The sequence below is a fragment of the Ptychodera flava genome, chromosome 12 (assembly GCF_041260155.1).
Source record: "Ptychodera flava strain L36383 chromosome 12, AS_Pfla_20210202, whole genome shotgun sequence".
In the NCBI taxonomy this organism is placed as follows: domain Eukaryota; kingdom Metazoa; phylum Hemichordata; class Enteropneusta; family Ptychoderidae; genus Ptychodera; species Ptychodera flava.
In genome coordinates this window covers 23919260-23932621 of record NC_091939.1, presented here as the reverse complement: position 1 = coordinate 23932621, position 13362 = coordinate 23919260, and the positions used below count along the sequence as shown (strand labels likewise).

Sequence of the window (13362 nt, the reverse complement as noted above, 5' to 3'; positions counted from 1 at the left end):
AAAAGTTACACAGTTGTAGAGCCAGGAGTCCCATGTAGCATTATGTGAATTGACATTTTTGAATTAATTCTTGCTGTGATACGATTATGAGATGGTGCGCTATTTCTTTGAGTATTTGAACTTGTAATTGACAGTTCACAGGGCTGACTGGAACCCATTACTGTGGAGAAAATTGCGGGAGACATAGTTCATGGCTCTGGTGCCTTGGCAACTAGTTTCTTTAATATCAAAGACATAGCCCCAGGTCATTGACCACATGTGTGGGGAAACACCAGACTTTGTCTTTAAAAGCTGTGTCTGTAACCTGTTCACCCCCAATTCCCTGTAAACAGGTCCACAATCACCATTGACAACAATTGGTTTGGGTTAAACCATGGTGGTGAAAGGGTTAAGGTAAAATGCACCTCAGGGACAACTTAGGACTCTCAAATTTTTACTGTACTGTTCTGATCTACCAATTTTCGGGGCTCATTTTAAAGCTCTTGGTGTATAAAACGTTTTTATTGGCTTATTTTTTTTGAAATCAAAAATTGTACTTTTTCTCATAGAGTTAACACAGAGATGGTGGCTTTTAAATTTTAAATATTGGTAAAATGTTTATTAATTTTTCTAAGTACCAAATTGTGCACAGGGACTTGTGAGTTTTATTGTTGTATTCTTGATTTAGTAAGAGAATGATTGAAAGTTTTATTGAGAAAGTTTTAGAAAATATTTAAGTCTTTTCCTTTATGCCCTTTCAAGGTGAATACTTCCTTAAAAGCTGTGTCCTGTAGGTTTCTGAAGTGCATCATATTATCATCTTGTACTTCCCCACTTTTGCTTTAATCTATTTATTCTTCACAAAAATGCCATGTGAATGTTATCTATTTTAGATAGTCTTGACACAAATTTCCTTTCATAAGGCTACTGAAAACTGATGGAGTTGAAAATGCCAAACTCCTTTTTAATCAAGGAAACTGTCTAGGCCTTCAGGCTTGTGTTTTCTTTAATGTAAAGGTTCGTTAATTGCAGTTAATTTGCAATAGTACTACATTTCTGTGAAAAAAGTATACAACTTACATGAACCAATTGTTTGAGATGTGTTCATCAAGTTTGTTTTTAAGGCATCAATACTGAAGCATTTTATGCCTGCCCTACTTTATGTATAGTTTGGAATCCCTTACTTGTCTTTTGTTTGATGATAGTCATCTTCCCTCAAAGAGGAAAAGTCAAGATCATTCTGGATAGAGTCAACTTTTGTGGACTGATTTCATTTGTGCCTGATCAGGTGTTTGTAGTGTCCTAACGGACACATCCCTTACCTGCGTTGTTATAGACACTTTATTTTCCCCGCATAACGATACAGTCTGTTTCAATCCCACTTTTAGTGCCTTTTTTCCAAAATTTTGAAAAGATTGTAATGAAAGGTGTGTTTAAGAAAGAAAATGCTACATCTCTTTTGCTTTTAACCTTTCACTGGTTTCATGTATTGTGTGAATGGTAACTGCTGCAATAGCCTTGGAAATCCATGTGATTGAGGGGCAGGGAGAGAGTCGAATAAAATTATATAAGCAGTGAATCCTTGCTGTGATTTTAGTGGGATACAGTGTATGTCATAGAGTATTTGAACTCTTTCCTCATACTTCCTGTGCGTAAGACTGACTCCGGCTAATTACCGGTGGGAAAGATGGGAGAGACAAAGCGCCATGGCAACCAGTTTCTTACCTACGACATTGCTCCAGGTCATTGACTGCATGTGATGGGAGCACTACACTTTGTCGTTAACCCTTTCAGAGTGCTATAACTCTTCTCACCAACATTGTTTGGCAGCATTTTGCCAATTTTTATGAATTTTTCAGTATTTTTTTTATAATTTTGGACCTAATGGACATCACATTTCATCTGCTTCAGTTTTTGATCAAAATTTTGGCAAAAATAAAAAAAAATTTGACTCAGGTATCTTTTATAAAGGCAACAAAAATTGATTTTGGCATTCAAAGTGTCAAAAGCCGTGTCATGTAGGTTTCTATAGAGCATTCACTTTCCAATTTTGCAAAAACTGTTTAACTGTAGTCATGCATATATATACTTCAAACAAAAATGCCATGCGAATGTGATCTTTTTTAAATAAATTTTGACACAAATTGTCTTTCATAAAACCAGTGAAAACTAATTGATTTGAAACACTTGACTCCCAGTGTGTCCATCTACAGAGTAAATACTGAAAAATATTTGACCAATTTTTTTGAATTTTTCTGTTAATTTTTTTGATAATTTTGGACCAACTATACCTATACTACACCTGCAGTTTTTGATCAAACTCTGAAAAAAGTCTTTCATTTTGTGAGAATGCGATAAAAATTACTGTTCCACTCAAAAGGTATAATATGTGTTTTCTACATTTGTGTAAAAATTAGTTAATATTTGAATTTATTTGTTATATCTTGCAACATACATGTAGATAACTTTTTTCCATACCTATGTGCGAAAATAGCGTTGATTGCGATTTCAGGTATGTTACTAAATATACGTAGGACATCAGAGAACACTTTCTAAAATTTGGACAAATTTTGTTGTTTTATTCATGGCTGTTGTTGCAGCTTGCAGTCTGAGCCATAAATTCATACGAATAAGTGTGACTTTTAGGAGCCATTATAACACTATTTATTTCTGTCATTTATGCGGAAAATGCGGACAATATTTATTTATGGATATTTATGAGAGAAAAAAATGATGTCATTTGCAATCAGGGCATTTGCAATCAGTGCTATTCATCATCATTTGTTTTCTTCTTGCAGTTGCTTTAAAGAAAGCCAATTTCAAAAGAGGATACAGCTACAGCCAAAGCAAGGTAATATCTTTTATTATCTCCACTGTCATCAGTCATACCTGCAGGTTTCAGAAAAATCTTTCTGTTGGCAGCCTGTCAGCCAGCCATCAATGTTGTTGACTGTTACCCATGTTTATAAATTGCTGACCTGACTGCATTGATATTTGGTGCGTACAGTGTGTATTATAATCCTTATTCAAATGTTTTTGTTTTTCATGTTAGCATGAAATCTGCATATTTGTATTTTTTTAGAAGGGCCCAAAGCTGTAACTTTTGATGAATTTTTAGCTCCCATAGCCATATGTATATATGGCAATGGAAGCTATTCTTATAGGCTAGGGAACTGTCTGTATGTATGTATGTCTGTATGTATGTATGTCTGTGTGTCTGTCCGTCAACATCAAAAACTCCAAAACCGCTGCACATTTCATCTTGATATTTGGTGTGTACATGGATGATGGGCTGTAGATGAGATTTTGTTCAAATGAAGTTGTCATTGCCAAAAATATGCAAATTAAGTGAAAAAATGTAAAAACAGTCAAAATTGAAAAAACTCAATAACCACTTAGCAGATTACATGAAAAATTAGCATGTAAGTACTTTGGGCTGACCTGAAACGATTGTGCACATCTTGGGTCAGTATCTTGGACTTGCTATTTTTAATGAATTTTTACCTTCTCGTGTCTATTTATAGACAGAGAAGGTATTAGAGTTGAAAACCAATATGCTGCTGTCAAGAACTTCCGTCTGTCAAGACTTCCGTCTGTCAAGATCCGTTGACGTCATGCCATTGTGATGGGTCATATCATAAACTGGTGGGGGTGTTCATGGCTCAGGTTGAGGTGTGGGAGAACGATTTTGAGCTATGACAAAAATCAAAAGGGACTTAGCGGCATAGCCACAGTGTTAAGCCTTTCTCCAAGGTTTCTTAGTTGACTACAATCTATTACAGACTACTGAGCTGACGTTAGGGGTACTCACTTTGTGTTTGCTCACTCTGTGAGCGCTAGTGTTTTGTACTGAGTTGCGTGGATATCCCCTCATGGCCTCACGTGATCTGGCCTGTTGCATAATCTGCAGAGATGATCATATGCCTCCGAGTCTGAAAACTGTCATTGTGTAAGCCTGTCGGCATTTTCCTTGCATTTTTTCTCATTTAATTTTGCAAAATATCGGCGAGTACCTCAATATTTCAAGATAACCCTTTCTTCCCAATCGTTTCCTGGAGTTTCAGAGTCATATGAACGAAAATGAGTGAAAGTTTTAGACAGGAAAATCGGACGTCGGCCATGTTCAATGTTTACAGTACAATCAGAAGTTTACGTGGAGGAATTAACCAACAAACACAGGAGTGTTCATGATGCCCGCCCTCTAGAGGCAGACCCTCCTATATGAAGTACCACATTTGATGCTTGTGGAAAGCTTGACCACACAATGGAGCATTTAAACTTTTAGAAAATGACAAACTGATAATAAGAAGGTATTCAGAAAATGTCAAATACTGAGGAAAAATGCGCAAATATTCAATATAAACAGGTTAACTGATTGGTCAGCTATAAAAAACAATGAAAATGTTTATGATCAAAAGTTTTTGAGATGCGCACATTTTAACAAATACAGAAATTATTAACATTATAAATATAAGACCAAACTATTTTTTCAGGGATGGGACAGGTTGGAAATGAGGGGTGAGAGACAAAGGCACTCCTATTGCTGCATGTGGATGCAGCCACACCATTTCATTTACAGCATACTTATTCATTGTGTTGTGTTTAAGTTCCATATTGTACTGACTGTCATACAAGGATAACATAAGCAAATCAAATCAAATTAGAAAAGGATCGATGCTGTTGTGTGGATTTTGCTGAACATGGCTGATATTTCGCCCTATATATTTGGTATCCAGCAAAGGCATATTTTGATGTAAAGTCAAAATTAACACTACATTGCTGACAATATATTTTACCGTTTCTGCATGAATTTTTCTTTTTTAAATTATAGTATATTAGTACTTCAAACAGATTAACAGTTATCGTGATGTCAACCCATAATTTTACATCACAAAGACTGTAATTCTGCCAATTTTTTTTGTTTTTCAGTCATTTTATAAATTTTGCACTGCACAAGATGATTGAACAAATTGCAATATTTGAATTTGTAAACTCAAAGAATAAAAATCCTTTGGTCACAAATTAAATTATTTTTTGAAAAGAAATTGACTCTTAAACACTTTTAGCATATATTCTTTACACGGTCATGTATTTCAAGGAAAATATGCCTATTAAAAACAGTAATTTCTTCACTTTCAATTTTTTTTCAATACTATGACAATTATCAGCCATGAGGTTATACAAACACAAGACCAGATAGGCGTTTTTCATCATTCCACAGGACTCTTTGGAAAATCCATTAAAAACAGTTAAAAGTGACTGGAAATGATCACTTGGTATACATTTAATTTACAGATGCCAGGTTGTGTATTTCACATGCACTCAGGTCAGTAAGGAAGTGCGTCATTACTATTTTGGACTGTTAATTCTTATTTCTGAATTGTTTAACTTTTTTCCACATTGAACTATCTATCTTTAGGCAGTTTATACTGTAGCTTAGAATTTTTTTGATTGATGTATTTAATCATCTTTTGGGTTCTTTGGGTCCATATCCCACCTCATGCCCCTACATCATCAACTATTTACCAACAACTCCATGCCAACAACCAATTACCTGACCTGGCCACACATTAGAGAAGGTACAGCGTCATTGACGGTATTTTTTTGTAATTCCCTCCCATTTTTGGTCAAAAAATCTTCTCTGAAACCACAAGTCCGATTGATTTGAAACTTGGTATGGAAGTGCATAGGAGTGACCTTTCCCAAATTTGGGCAAATCGTGGTGAAATTTTCATATTTTTAGTTTACACGTCCATAGACTCCCATGTATAAGGCAGATCTCCATAGACTCCCATGTACAAGGCCACGAAAAATAAAAATTTAGTTTCTCATCGTATTAATATTCCAATTTTTCATCCCCACGGATGAAGTCCAGTAGGCTTATAGATTGAGTCATGTCCGTCTGTTCGTCCATCCGTGAGTCCATCCATTCACGCAGATATCTCGGATATTTTCACAAAATGTCATGTGACCTCGATGACCTTTGACCTCAAATATACATATTTGTCCATAACTCAGTAACCACAAGTGCTACCACCCTTCATATATTTCATTGGCTACATTTTGTTATCGAAATTTTGGCAAAAACTTGAGAAAATTTGAGTAGGATATATTTTAAAATCGACCAAAATTGACTTTGGCGCTCAGAGGGTTAAGCTTACCTTATATTGCTGCAAAATAATTTCTTTCTGAAAATACAATAGTTTGAAAATCTTGACAGCTTTTGTATGTGAAGGGAAGTGAATATAATCACCGTCATGTACGTGTAATGCTGATGAAAATTGAAATTTTATGAAAAAAAACCCCATTTATTCTGACATGCAGAGAGAAGCAGTAGTGCTGTACGGAGGGCTGAGGTGTGTTTTGCCAGTGCTCGATGGAAACTCACTGAGGAAGATGGCCAGCTTGGCATAGCAGATCTAGAACTGCGACAATTTAAGTAAGTTTGCATTTTAATGGAATTGTGTATTTTTAGCTCACATTTGGTAAACAAATGTGAGATTATCATATAAGCTGAAGTTGTTGGCGTCTGTATGTATGTGTGTATGTATGTATGTATGTATGTATGTGTTTTGTGTTACATGGATTGTGGGCCATGAAAGATGAAACAAGTTTACATTAATTTTGCTGGTATTGCACAGCAGCTAAAATTTATAAAAAATGTAAAGGTGGATTTAGCATGTTTTCAGCTTTATCGAGTAGCCAAATTATGCACACCTATTCTCCTTTTGGTTCATTCATTGCCTTGTAAACTCCACTACACTCCCTTCCCGGTAAAGCAAAAACATCCCCACTAACATTGTTTCACACCTGAAACATGATTGTGCATACAGCAGTCTTAGAGCATCCTTTGTGGTCACATGGCCGTGATTTGATCTAATGCATACATGCTGATAAAACTTTCTCAAAGACCAAAATTTACATATTATTTCAACGAAAATGTACTTTTCAGTACAAATTATTGCAGGGTTTCTCAAATTCCCCCCAAAATGCCATATAGAAAGCAAAGCTTGGTCTTCAAGTTAAAGCTAAAACATTTTGTATAAACAAAAGACAAATTAATGGTGTTTTTATAGCCAGCTTAAGGATAATATGGCCACATAATTGAAAAGCGCCCACAAAATACCTCCACTTGCTTAATAGCTCACGTATTCACACATGTGAGCTAATATCTCACCGATGTTTGTCAGTCTGTTCGTATGTTGTCTTTCTGTTTGCGTGTGTCTGCTTGTGGGATGTCTCCAGAATCCTGATAGGATTGGAATGAAATCCGGTACATAGATTCTGTTTGAGAATTGCAAGAAATGATTAGTTTTTGGTGGGCGTGGCTTGCATATTTTATGCTTATTTGCATAGTTTATGGTTTAGGAGGGAAAAAGAATATAAAGAGAATGGTTGCCAAAAGTTTTATGAGATTTGCTACAAATGTTGATCACACAAGGCTATATCAGCCTTGAAAGATATTATAGGGTGATATGAAAGTTAATTGCTAATTTAGATAATGATGAACTTTAATAATTAGGGATATCTATCTGGATTGACTTGATCAAAGTTGACAAAACATTGCTATGTACATTGAAGATACTTTCATATAACATAGTTGAAAGTCATTTAGCATTTTAGTTCAGTTAATTACTACTTTGCATACTTAACAAATTGGCCAAAGGCAATCATACTTGCTATGTAAAGTGGTGATACAATGCCAGCAGTCAAAGAAATTAAGTATTTTCATTGCAGCTAATTCCATATCTGTATACTGAATTAATTTTTAGCTACTATAGACTGTAGTCCATAGAAGCTATTGGGATGGGTGTCCGTCCGGCATCAGTCTGTATGTATGTATGTATGTATGTATACATGTATGTATGTATGTATGTATGTATGTATGTATGTATGTCCATTTGTGAGGCATCCGTCCACTCAAATATCTTGAGAACTGCAGTACTTACTGATTTGATATTTGTTGTGTAGATGAAAAATATGATTATGAGAAACTATTTTTTTAGCTCCCATAGCCATATGTATATATGGCAATGGAAGCTATTCTTATAGGCTAGGAAAATGTCTGTATGTATGTATGTCTGTATGTCTGTATGTCTGTGTGTCTGTATGTCTGTATGTCTGTATGTCTGTCCGTCAACATCAAAAACTCCAAAACCGCTGTACATTTCATCTTGATATTTGGTGTGTACATGGATGATGGGCTGTAGATGAGATTTTGTTCAAATGAAGTTGTCATTGCCAAAAATATGCAAATTAAGTGAAAAAATGTAAAAACAGTCAAAATTGAAAAAACTCAATAACCACTTAGCAGATTACATGAAAAATTAGCATGTAAGTACTTTGGGCTGACATGAAATGATTGTGCGCATCTTGGGTCAGTATCTTGGACTTGCTATTTTTCATGAATTTTTTTGTAATTTTCTCCCATTTTTGGTCAAAAAATCTCCTGCTCTGAACCACCAGTCGGATTGATTTGAAACTTGGTATGGAAGTGCATAGGAGTGACCTTTCCCAAATTTGGGCAAATCGTGGTGAATTGCAATTTATTTTAATTTACACGTCCATAGACTCCCATGTATACGGCAGATCTCCATAGACTCCCATGTATAAGGCCACAAAAAATAAAAATTTAGTTTCTCATCGTATTCATATTGCAAAAAGGATGCAGTGACACAATTTTTAGTCCCCACGGATGAAGTCCAGTGAGCTTATAGATTGGGTCATGTCCGTCTGTTCGTCCATCCGTGAGTCCATCCGTTCACGCAGATATCTCGGATATTTTGACAAAATGTCATGTGACCTTGATGACCTTTGATCTCAAATATACATATTTGTCCATAACTCAGTAACCACAAGGGCTACCACCCTTCATATATGGTATGATGGGACAGCTTATGACGCCACATATTGTACCTCATTAATTATGCACATATCTAATTTTGAGCGAGCCAATAGAGCTAGAGGTCTGATTTTTGGTATATAGGGATAACTTAGCAAAACAATTTTTTTGACAAAATGTCACGTGACCTCGGTGACCTTTGACCTCAAATATACATATTTGTCCATAACTCAGTAACCACAAGTGCTACAGCCTTAATGTATGGTATGATGGGACAGCTTATGACGCCACATATTGTACCTCATTACTTATGTGCATATCTAATTTTGAGCGAGCCAATAGAGCTAGAGGTCTGATTTTTGATATATAGGAATAACTTAGCAATACAATTTTTTTGACAAAATGTCACGTGACCTCTGTGACCTTTGACCTCAAATATACATATTTTTCCATAACTCAGTAACCACAAGTGTTACAGCCTTCATGTATGGTATGATGGGACACCTTATGACGCCACATATTGTACCTCATTAATTATGCGCATATCTAATTTTAGGGATTAATATTAATATTAACATATAGGGATTAATTAGCAATATAATTTGTTTTTTCAAAATGTCATGTGACCTCGATGACCTTTGACCTTGATTATACATATATATGCATATCTCAGTAACCACAAGTTCTATACCCTCCAATTTTGATAGGATATTAGACCTTAAGATGTCACATCTTGTACCTCATTTATAATGCACATATGTATTTCTTGGCTGGCCAATACTGCTAGAGGTCTGATCTTTTTTCCCGATTTAGAACCATAACTTAGACATGCCTCATGTGTTTCAAATTGGGAACAACGACATAGACCTATGTGCCCATAGATCTCAACATATACACTCCACATTTTCCTGCCCCATCAAGACTAATACTCCTATTACAAGTGGGGACTATGTCATTGTAAATGACTTGTTGATTTAATGGTTGTATCACAGTATTCGGTATATCTAATTCTGTATTTTTTCCATTTTATATTCTGAATAATTACATTAAACATATTTCACTGTCTCCAGTACATTTCATTTAAGTATTTTCACTTCATGCACTTCAGGGTTCGACATTTGTGTAAAATGATCACTATCCCGCAGGACCAGTAAAATGTTTAATTCAGTGGTCCTGCAAAAGATTTGGTAGTCCCGTCTGAAAGTCTCATGACATAACTAGGCAATAACTTGTTGTTCGAAAAATGTTTTATTTCACATTAAAGCAAAACTCTCAGCACTTACGTCCGAAATAATGGACAACCATCTCGCTTGATTAATCATAGAAGATAGTTTGCTCCGCTCACAATCGGCTATAGCAGAAACAAATTCTTGTGCCCTTTTGTCATTTCTATACGTAGACTCGACATTCAAACCTTTTGCTTCATCTAAGTCACACAACCAAGGAAAATCGGAAAATGGTCTGCCATGTTTAGCGAGAGCATGTGACGTTATGAAGAGAACAACCAGTCTGCTGACAACCTCTTTATTCAAAGATAGAATAATTTTATCGGCCCGAGTCTCGCCAGGTTTCGCCTGCTTGGCTTCCAGCTTACCAACATTCCTGCTATGAGTAACTGAGATGGCATGTGCCTTAACAGAATCTAGTTTAAAATTCGAACATCCCGTCACAAAGGTGCCCACAGCGTCAAATTTTCGACAAACCTCGCAGTACATTTCCCCCTTACCATTACTGACAAAATAGGACAGCCAAGTGTATTTCGTTTTCCAAGCCTCCTGAAATTCACGTACCCGGACGTTATCATCGTAGCACTTGTTTTTTCGACGTACCTCTACTGTAGATCGTGCCTTTTTGACAGCCGGGGGAGTATAGCCAACCAAACAACGTTCCATCATTAGTAAAAAATCAGAGCTGAAAATAGATCGTGCGAGTAGTTGCGAGCAAATGGAATGGACGACGCCATTGAACTATGCGCATTGCATAGTGCGCACCCCATACAGCGCCACCGGCATTGCCACCGGCCATGTACACTATCTGCGTGAAAACACCAGCGCAGTAGTTTTTCAATGGCCGCGCACTTTGAAGTTGCTGACCAAAAGCTACTTATCGAAAAGTCACTATCCGTCGGACTTGCAACAAAATAATTTTACTAGTCCTTAAAAAAAGTTACTAGACTCGGGATAGTGGGCCAGAGAGAATGTGGAACCCTGCACTTTATCCCTTTCACACATGTTCAAATATCTGACCAGAGAACAAACACTAAATAGTCCAGGATGGGAGCTACAGTGTCATTGACGCTATTTTTTTAAGTTTTTGATATTGTTGAAAATATGCAAATTGGCGCCAAAAAAAGGCATTTTTGGTAAAAAATCTTCTTCATAACTGCTGGTCAGACAGCTTTGTTATTTGGTACAGGTTCCTAGGGATAACCCAACTTAGATTTGTTCAAAGTGTGATGAAATATGCAAATCTGTATTTTTAAGGAATTTTTTTGTCATTTTTGGTCAAAACTTTATTTCATCAAAAGCGCTTGTCTGACAGCTTTGATATTTAGTATACAGGTTTCTATAGATGAACTTAATGATATATTGAATATATGATGAAATCTACAATTTTGTATTTTTTGTGCAATTTTTGCCATTTTTGGTCAAAAAATGTGTTTCTCAAAAACTACTTGTCTGATGCCTTTGATATTTGGTTTACAGGTTCCTAGGGGTTGTCCTAGTGTGATATATTGAAATTTGATGAAATCTTCAATTTTTGTATTTTTGGGTCAAGTTTTGCCATTTTTGGTCAAAATATTTGTTTCTTAAAAGTTACTCATCTGATAGCTTTGATATTTGGTATACAGGTTCCTAGGCTTTATCTTAATGTAATATATTGAAATTATGATGAAATGTTCAATTTTGTATTTTTGCAGCTAATTTAGCCATTTTTGGTCAGGCCATCCTGAAATGAGCTATCAAAGATACCCAACTATTTCATCAATACGTGTCACAAAAAGTTATTCTCTACATAACACAGCAGAGCTCTGTCGACTGTTGGGTCGCATGTTTTTACAAAACCGCTGGGCAGACAGCTTTAATATTTGGTTTACAGGTCCCTAGGATGTCCTTAGTGAGATAATTTCATACAGTCAGGAAATACTAAATTTTATATCCATGTCTATAGTAGCTTCAGGGACTTTGGCCCTATGTTTTGAATGAAGTTATGGTGAATATTGGCCATGATGTTGATCATAACAATTTTGATGAAGTTGCAAACCTGTGGCAAAAATTCCAATTTACAGACAACTGCAATATACCGCTATACTAAAACATGGGAGCATTTTTAGTTCATGTCTGCTTTATCTCTAGAGTTAAAAATAACAGTGGATAGGTAAGTGATATTGGTAGTCCGTTTTCAAAGTACATAATGGACAGGGTGCATTAATGTAATGAGATCAAATGGCAGAATGATCACTAATGGTAAAATCGCCCATTTTTCTGGGAAATTTCATCATGTTAAAAATCATATTTTATAACTGAAAGTTTTCAGTATATGCCCACTCATTTGTTAAAAGACTGTGCAGAGATAATTTTTTTCTTGCTTATTTTGTTTCTAATGTCAACTACGGATTTTTGTTCTACTCCCCATAGTATGTGGAGATACACAGTATTCAGCTTGTCAACTCAGCCTGTACATGTGTAAACTGCATTGATATTGTTGAAAAGGGAATTCTGGTCCAGACTAGAATTCAAATGTATACGATAACAGCACATTTTATACTGTGTAAAGACGCTGCCTAGGTAAGCTGAATGTTCAGTGTTTTAACATGCTTTGGGAAGAACTAGCATTTGCAGTTGATGTACAAAATAAAAATCGTGAAAAATTCATTCAATAGTTGCATGTGATTGCCCTTTCAAAGCAATAGAAGGAAATATTGAAGCCTTGATTGAAGTAAGATGCAGGCATACATGAAAGCCATACTTGTAACGAACAATATCACTGATGAATTTCTTCCTTGATTTCCGAGAAGAAGACAAGTCACGCTGTCTCGGATTATGAAAAACAATCTTATACTGATGTTTTGACCACTCTTTGGAATTCTCCTGACGAAGACCACCAGTGTGTGTGGTCAAAATGTTGGTAAAGGTTGACAAGAGGGACTTGCTTCTTCAACGCATTAAGCTAATTATCTCAAGTCCCTTTTTTGGTCTGGCTGTTGCATTTAGAATGAACTTCAAAGTACTTAATTATCACTGTGAACTCATGTTGAGCGGAGGAGATGGCTGGCATAGAAACAACAAATATATAGTGAAATGTTACCCTCAACTGCGGAAACAATGTCTGATTAGAAACTACGCAGACACATCCTGGTTTTGGATGCCCATGGGGATTTTTGTTTTTAACTAATGAAGACTTGTCTTATTTAATCTGTTTGGGAGATTACGGTAGCAGCCATGCTGTCTTTGAAAGTGATTGTAAATCATATATGATTGTTTTGAAAGGTCAAGTCATGATTGCCCAAGGCGCATAATAAAAAGCATGTTTATCTTTCT

The 13362-nt window shown here is 35.8% G+C and overlaps 1 protein-coding gene across 2 annotated transcripts in view; it reads left to right on the top strand.

Moving 5' to 3' along the window:
• Window positions 1-13362, top strand: part of LOC139145468 (bridge-like lipid transfer protein family member 2) — a 90538-nt gene that overhangs the window by 55420 nt on the left and 21756 nt on the right. For both annotated transcript variants that reach the window (XM_070716666.1, XM_070716667.1), the window contains exons 50-51: window positions 2778-2830; window positions 6304-6418. In XM_070716666.1, the coding sequence (XP_070572767.1) occupies window positions 2778-2830; window positions 6304-6418 (168 nt within the window). The remainder of the gene's footprint in view (window positions 1-2777; window positions 2831-6303; window positions 6419-13362) is intronic.